Source organism: Nerophis ophidion, linkage group LG18, assembly GCF_033978795.1.
Source record: "Nerophis ophidion isolate RoL-2023_Sa linkage group LG18, RoL_Noph_v1.0, whole genome shotgun sequence".
NCBI classification, from domain to species: Eukaryota; Metazoa; Chordata; class Actinopteri; order Syngnathiformes; family Syngnathidae; genus Nerophis; species Nerophis ophidion.
Window position 1 is genome coordinate 26,219,290 of NC_084628.1, and position 8,624 is coordinate 26,227,913.

Genomic DNA, 8,624 nt, shown 5'->3' on the forward strand with positions numbered 1-8,624 from the left:
AAAACAAAGAATGAAAGAAAAACCCAGGAAAAAAAAAGAAAAATCAATCAAGGAATAAAAAGTAAAAAAAAAAAAAAAGAGACAGAAATACAGAAAGAAAAGAGAAAGATGGAGGAAAATCAAGTCAAATTAATGAAAAGAGTATAAAAGAGGCATAAAAACAAAAAGGAGAAAAAATAAATACAGAAAGCAAAAAGGAGGAAAAGGGACACTTATAAAGAAGAAAAAGACAAGTTTAGACTTTAAATTCATGTTTTAATCTTGTTCTTTTCTCTTCATCTCTTTGCTTTACATGGCAGAGTGGAAAATCAATATTCAATATTAAGCTCGGAAGAAAAACCTCACACACACTCGCACACATTCATTTATACACACGGGCATACACATATAGGCGCACACACACTCTCATTCATATACATGCACACGCACAATCATACACGAACACACACACACATTCATACACAAACACACACACATTTATACACGCGCACACACACACACACACGTTCATACACGAACACACATTCATACCCCCCCTCATAAAAAGCTAATTACAGCAATTTGAAAAGTATATTTTTTGCTTGTTTGTAGTTTTTTCTAACAAAATGTGTTCCTGATGGCGTGAAAAGAAGCGTCGGTGTGTCATGTGACCTTTTATACAGCGTGGACGTGTTTTGATTCACCAACGTTTGCAGCAAACTCAAAGGCCATAACGGTGATCCTGGTGTCCATTCTTATGATCAACAAACCATGACTGAACTAGTAAGAATACCACTGGTCATAATAATAGGAGTGTAAGACATACGTACGGTTTCTCTTTTTTTTTTCCCACATTAGGATCCCTGTTGAAGGAGTCATTGGAGCCACACTGAAAACTAAACCAGTATTACAACACACAATGAATCATGACAATTAAGTAGCAAAAGAGGAAAATAAAAAGTCATTTTTCATGAAAAAAAAACCAATGATTATTTTACATTATTGCAACTTTAAATAATGTATTTAATATTAGTTTATGTACATTTCATGTATTCATTTTGGCAAATAAAAAAGTTATATTATTATATTTTCTTGTTCTATGCGATATTTACATTATTTTTTGCATGACCACATTTGAATAAAAGGAGACTATTTTCCAAACGATCACTGAACAGCTTTATTGTAGTGATGACTAAATGTGTGTTTGGCACACTCACTAGCTGTATTGAGGCTGCACTGACACAGTGTTGGTGTTTCATAACGCCGCCATCTGCTGGATTAAAAAAAAGACACATTTGACCAACAAAGGAAATTAAATAATAATAATAAGAAAAAAAAACACGAAAAAAACAAATATTGATATCAAAGGCATCACGCCACTCCTCCGACGTCTTTCAGTAAGAGCTGTCACTTTCGAAACACAGTTTAGCGTCGAGCAACGCAGCAGTCACATGTTATTTTTGTTGAAGTGACGCACACATCCAGGCATGGAGCGATACTGTATCACTCCTTGTGTTTCATAATGCATCAGTGCTTCAGTATCGTTTCACTTATCTCTACAATCTGTCAGAAAATCAAGAAAAACTTTTTTTTTAAGTACAAGATGACTTTCTGCAATATTTCACTCTTATAAAATAACAAAAAATGTGTAAAATTATGACATTGATATTGAAAATGTTATTTTGTTTTTTTACTACTTAATTGTCTTTTTTTTTTTTTAAATGTTTGATGATGGAGAATAATATGAAAATTCAGTTAGACGCAGGGGTGTCCCGATCCAATACTGATATCAGCAATCGATCCGATATCGGCCCAAAAACTATTGGTTGTTATTGGCTTGCATGTAAAATGTGACATAATGTGCCATACAGGCAGTCCTGCAGCGTTTTTACTTGTGCGATATCATCTGCGATACAAGCAGCTCTGCAGCGTTGTTTACTTCTGTGCGATACAAGCAGTCCTGCAACGTGTTTACTTGCGTGCAATGTCATGTGCGATACAAGCAGTCCTGCAGTGTGTTTACTAGCGTGTGATATCATGTGCAATAAAACCAGCCCTGCGATGTTTACTATGGCGTGATATCATGTGCGATACAAGCAGTACTGCAGCGTGTTTACTGGCACGTGATATCACGTGCGATACAAGCAGCTCTGCAGTGTTGCTTACTTGTGTGCGATATAAGCAGTCCTGCAGCGTGTTTACTTGCGTGTGATGTCATGTGCGATACAAGCAGTGCTGCAGTGTGTTTACTAGCGTGTGATATCGTGTGCGATAAAAGCAGACCTGCAGTGTGTTTACTAAGGCGTGATATCATGTGCAATACAAGCAGTCCTGCAGCGTGTTTATTAGCACGTGATATCACGTGCAATACAAGCAGCTCTGCAGCGTTTACTTGTGTGCGATATAAGCAGCCCTGCGGCGTGTTTATTTGCGTACGATGTCATGTGCGATGGAAGCAGCCCTGCAGCGTGTTTACTTGCGTGCGATGTCATGTGCGATACAAGCAGTGTAGCATGTTTACTAGCGTGTGATATCATGTGCGATACAAGCAGCCCTGCAGCGAGCTTACTTGAGCAAAGCTGGGCAGACAGTTAACATCTAAATGTCCTACAATAAACACACCAATTCTTCTATTTTACTAAAGTCATTTACAACAGGTAATCATTCTAGGCTATAGGCTACTAGGACCTAGCAGCTACACAACAGCTAAGCACACAATAGCACACAAGCTAGACGTACGTAATCATTAAACAAGAGTAGGTGACATTGAACAATATAAACAAGTATCTAATAATTATAGTTAAATATTACTTACACATACAAACTCTCCAAAGCAGAAGCATATTAGAGAGTATCCAGTAACAAACGTGTCCGCATCATTCAATTTACCTCAATGAATTATTGGGACCCCTAGGTGTTGCCAAAAACAACTCCACTTCAACTTAAAAACTGCAAAAGTCTATTCCTGGGCAGCGTAGCTCGGTTGGTACAGCGGCCGTGCCAGCAACCAAGGGTTTTAGGTCCGATCCCCGCTTCTGACATCCTAGTCACTGCCGTTGTGTCCTTGGGCAAGACACGGTACCCACTTGCACCCAGTGCCACCCACACTGGTTTAAAAATGTAACTTAGATAATGGGTCTCACTATGTTAAGTCACTTGAGAAAAGCGATATATAAATATAATTCACTTTACAATAATAAATAGGTTTGACTCATTTCACTTGATCAAATCTTCTCTAACATTCCACACTACTAAAGGATACAAGTGTGTATGATTCCTGCTGATATCGTATCGAATTAATATTGGTATCGGCCAATACTCAAACCTCCAAAGTATCGTACGTGGACAGGTAGTATCAGGACACCCCTGGTTAGAACTACGGATTTTTTTTCCGATGTCCAATCCTTAGACGCTATTTACACGCGTTGTGACCAAACAAGTTCTCTTAAAAAAATTTTTTTTTTTAAAAACACGAAACAAATGAAAATTCTCTTAAATATTTCAGGTGTGCAACGTAAACAATCTTCTCCAAGTTGTCCTTCACCAGGTTCTTGTGTTGTCAGGGCAGTGAATGCATCACCACTAAACTGCTGCTGTCTTTCAAGACTGGACAACCCACCTTCAATTATAAAATAGTCTGAGGACTGCGAGAGTGAGACTTTATGTCTCGGAAATAGGAATGAGACATAAAGGAGATCTCATCTTCAATTTTGCTTTGCTATGGCTTGTTGTGATCCATTCACTGCCAACATCAATGCATTTATCTTCACATTTCATTTAAAAAAGTATTTTCATTGGACAGCAACCATACATACGAGGGAAATGTACAGATGCACCAGGGATCTAAAGACTGAACAACATCCTTCAGAAATATTCACGTCGTTAGCAAAGTATTTAACAGCAATATTCACACATTGAGCATAGTTTCTCCCATAAACGTTTGCCAGGTTTCCACTCGCAAACTAATCGTCTGCCAGGTTTCCAATCGTAAACCAACTGTTTGCCAGGTTTCCACTCGCAAACTAATCGTTTGCCAGGTTTTCAATCCCAAACAAATTTTTTCCAGGTTTTCACACGCAAACTAATCAGTTGCCAGGTTTGCACTCGCAAACAAATCGTATCCCAGGTTTCCACTCGCAAACTAATCGGTATGCCAGGTTTGACTCTCAAACAAATCGTATGCCAGGTTTCCACTGGCAAACAAATCGTATGCCAGGTTTCCACTTGCAAACTAATTGTCTGCCAGTTTTCCAATCGTAAACCAACTGTTTGCCAGGTTTCCACTCGCAAACTAATCAGTTGCCAGGTTTCCACTGGCAAACAAATCGTATGCCAGGTTTCCATTGGCAAACTAATCGTATGCCAGGTTTCCACTCGCAAACTAATCGTCTGCCAGATTTCCACTCGCAAACTTATCGTCTGCTAGGTTTCAACTCGCAAACTAATCGTATGCCAGGTTTCCAGTCGCAAACTAATAGTCTGCCAGGTTTCCAATCTTAAACTGTTTGCCAGGTCTCCACTCGCAAACAAATCGAATGCCAGGTCTCCACTCGCAAACAAATCGTATGCCAGGTTTTACTCGCAAACTAATCGTGTGCCAGGTTTCCACTCGCAAACTAATCGTACGCCAGGTTTCCACTCGCAAACTAATCGTACGCCAGGTTTCCACTCGCAAACTAATCGGCTGCCAGGTTTCCACTCGCAAACTAATCGGCTGCCAGGTTTCCACTCGCAAACTAATCGTATGCCAGGTTTCCACTCGCAAACTAGACATCTGCCAGGTTTCTAATCGTAAACCAACTGTTTGCCAGGTTTCCACACGCAAACTAATCAGTTGCCAGGTTTCCACCCGCAAACTAATCGTATGCCAGGTTTCCACTCGCAAACTAATCGTCTGCCAGGTTTCCAATCGTAAACCAACTGTTTGCCAGGTTTCCACTTGCAAACTAATCGTGTACCAGGTTTCCAGTCGCAAACAAATCGTATGCCAGGTTTCCACTCGCAAACTAATCGTCTGCTAGGTTTCCAATTGCAAACTAATCGAATGCCAGGTTTTCACGCGAAAACTAATCGTCGGCCAGGTTTCCAATCGTAAACCAACTGTTTGCCAGGTTTGCACACGCAAACTAATCAGTTACCAGGTTTCCACTCGTAAACTAATCATATGCCAGGTTTTCACTCGCAAACTTATTGTCTGCCAGGTTTCCACTCGCAAACTTATTGTCTGCCAGGTTTCCACTTGCAAGCTAATCGCTTGCCAGGTTTCCAATCGCAAATGAATCGCTTTCCAGGTTTCCACTCGCAAACTAATCGTCTTTCAGGTTTCTAAACGCAAACTGAACTCTTCTGTCTTCTGCACTCCTGAGACGAGAAGCAGGTCTTGGCTTCTTCCTCTGCCAGCCCTCACAATTTGTGCTTTTTAGTCGCAGCGGGAAAAAGAAATGCCAACACACAACCAGAAGATTGTGCTTCTTTTTTTTTTTTTTTCTTTCCGGGTGGATTTTGGGATCTCGCTGTGCATCATTGTGGTGGGTCAACATCCCTTAAAATGACCCCCCAGATGTTAACAGCGAAGCGTCCTGCTAGCTAAAACATTGTCCGCAAATGGCAACAAAGTAAAGGAGGAAGTGGGCGATCATGTGGTCACATTGAGGCAGCTTCAAATTGCATGTCTGGTAAAAAAAAAAGAAGAAGAAAAAAAGCCTAAATAAAATACTCCTTCTTCTCCTCGGTGTGCATGTGGTTGCCCTCGGCGTTGATGATGGCGGTGTCGGCGTCGGGGGCGTCCTCCGCCCCTTTGGCCTCGTGCGTGAGATACGTCCCTGCACATAAAAGGAGGTCAGGCAGATGCATTAATACGTTCAGCCGTCGCTGGCGTACCTTTATGTCTGGCAAGGTAGCGCCCCAAGACGATGATCAAACACAGCGTGATGAAGACCACCACCGCCACGACGCCGCCGATTAGAGCGTGGTCGGGGCCGTGCTGTCCGACCGCGTTCGGATCTGACAGGAAACAAGAAAGAAGTGGAGATATGCACCTTTTCTCCTCTGTTATATCTGGTTTTGGCAAGAGTAGTCAGTGTACAGATTGTGGCAAGGCAAGGCAACTTTATTTATGAAGCAAGTTTACAACAATTTTGAATTGGACCAAAGTGCCTTACAGGTAAAAAAGCATAGAGCAAAAAAACAATACATACGAGTAGAACGATATGGATGGCTAGAAACTGAACTGCACGTCTGGTTAAAAGAAAACAAAAGTAAAGAATTGCCGATAAATGGAAAGGGCAGCAGCTGCATTAGCAAGTACGTCCCAAAGATGGCGCCATATTACAAACAATTTCAAACACTCTCTAAGGGACTTTGTGGCCATTAGCGAAGAAAAATCCATAAATCACCCACAATTTTTATAAGCCGCAGGGTTCAAAGTTAAGGAAAAAAGTAGCGGTTCATAGTCCGTAAATTTGTGAAGTGAAGTGAAGTGAATTATATTTATATAGCGCTTTTTCTCTAGTGACTCAAAGCGCTTTACATAGTGAAACCCAATATCAAAGTTACATTTAAAGCAGTGTGGGTGCCACTGGGAGCAGGTGGGTAAAGTGTCTTGTTCAATGACACAACGGCAGCGACAAGGATGGCAGAAGCGGGGATCGAACCTGGAACCCCCGAGTTGCTGGCAAGGCCACTTTACCAACCGAGTTATAAAGTTAAAATACCAATGATTGTCACACACACTCGGTGTGGCAAAATTATTCTCTGCAGTTGACATAGCGCCCACAATTACAATAATTGTCTTGCAGTAATTGTTGTGTAGTCATTGTTGTATAATATTGTTGTGTAATATTTGTGTTGCGCAGTAACTGTTGTGTAGTAATTGTCGTGTTGTAATTGTGTGTAATAATTTTATAGATATTGTTGTGTAGTAATCGTTATGCAGTAATTGTTTAGTAATTGTGGGTAATAATTATTGTGTAATAATTGACGCGCAGCAATTGTCGTGCAGTGATTGAGTGTGTATTAATTGTTGTGTACTAATTGTTACAATAGTTGTGTAATATATGTTATGCAGTAATTGTGTGTAGTGTAATTGTTGTGCAGTAGTTGTGTAATAGTCGTCTAGTAATTGTGTGTAGTATTTATATTGCAGTAATTGTGTATTAATTGTGTGACAATAGTTGTGTAATATTCGTCATGCAGTAATTATGTGTGTAGTAATTGTGTAGTAATTGTGTGTAATAGTAGTTGGGTATTTGTGTGTGTAGTAATTGGTGTGTAGTAATTGTGTGTAATAACAGTTGTGGAGTGATTGTTATGTAGTAATTGTCATGCAGTAATTGTGTGCAAAAAATTGTGTAGTAATTGTGTGTAATATTTTTTTTGTGTTTGCTGTATAATAATTGCTGTGCAGTAATTGTGCGTGTAGTAATTCTGTTTAATAATATTTATTTTGTAATTGTTGTGTCATAATTGTGTTTGTGGTAATAATTGTTGTGTAGTCATTGTAGTCAACATATACACCACAGTGTATATGTTTATTTTACTTTTTATTCATAGCTGTATGTAGAAGTGTCTGGTTGTATCTGCTGCTTTAATGTCTTTAATGTCCTCCGTGTTCTTTGATGTTTGATGTTTCCCTCTTACACACATGGAAGAGGGATGTGTACTATGGCTATGAGTTGGTGTTTTTTTTTTATTTTTTAATTTTTTAAATTTATTTATTTATTTTTATTTTTTTGCTTGGCCTCAGTCTGCACCCCCACTCCAGGGCCCAGGCTAAGACCGATTTTTATTTTTTATTTTATTTTAATCTTCAATTCTTTTCTCCCATCCCCCCCTTGTTTACCTGTATGTCATCTTTTTTGTAAGGGCGCTGGAAGCCGGCAGACCCGTCAGTGATCCTGTTCTGTCTCCCTGTAATGTTTGTCTGATCTTGAATGGGATTGTGCTGAAAATTTTAATTTTCCTGAAGGAACTCTCCTGACGGAATAAATAAAGTACTATCTAATCTAATCTATCTATCTAATTGACACTTTCTGCCCCAGTAGAAATGACATCACATTACAGTCATGTGGAATCGTCACCCCAGAAATGGGAATGGGATCTAATCGCAAGACACCCAAGGATTCTTACTCTTATTCTTACTATGGCTACAGTTTGACCCTGGAACAGATTATTTCTATTAATTTCCTTCGGTGAAAAAAACGACTTTTCACATTCAATCTGATCCAACAGTTTTCAGAAGAAAGTTTCTTTGCGTGTTAAATGAAATATCTGCCCGTTATCTCCCATGTTTGGCAGCAGAGCCCTCAGCCCGCAGTGTCAAAGTCAACCATAAAGTCATATTTATATTGTTTATTTATTTCCACTTATTGCTACACTCGAAGTCCAAAACATTGTTTATGTTCCTTGAAACACTTGTTCCATGCAGGTTTTAGGCGGTGACAGTTTGACCCTGGAACAGATTATTATAAAACATGTCCTTACCGTAAACAAAGAGCACATATTCGGCGCTGCTGCTCCCCAGGCGGTTGCTGGCGTCACAGCGATACGTGCCGTTGTCCGTTTTGTTCAGCGAGGTGAAGGTCAGCTCTGTGCCCTCCACGATCATTCGCTCCATGTCGGGCAGCTCGCCACCATCTTTGGACCAC

At 40.0% G+C, this 8,624-nt stretch overlaps 1 protein-coding gene across 2 annotated transcripts in view; it reads right to left on the bottom strand.

The window, feature by feature from the left end:
* Nucleotides 1-234: 234 nt before the first annotated feature.
* The window catches only part of LOC133537038 (cell adhesion molecule 2-like), a 272,500-nt gene continuing 264,110 nt past the window's right edge, over nucleotides 235-8,624 (bottom strand). For both annotated transcript variants that reach the window (XM_061877859.1, XM_061877858.1), the window contains 3 exons: nucleotides 8,461-8,624; nucleotides 5,860-5,982; nucleotides 235-5,801 (listed from right to left, as the gene is read on the bottom strand). The exon at nucleotides 8,461-8,624 is cut by the window's right edge and continues 15 nt beyond it. In XM_061877859.1, the coding sequence (XP_061733843.1) occupies nucleotides 5,683-5,801; nucleotides 5,860-5,982; nucleotides 8,461-8,624 (406 nt within the window). In that variant the 3' untranslated portion in view covers nucleotides 235-5,682. The remainder of the gene's footprint in view (nucleotides 5,802-5,859; nucleotides 5,983-8,460) is intronic.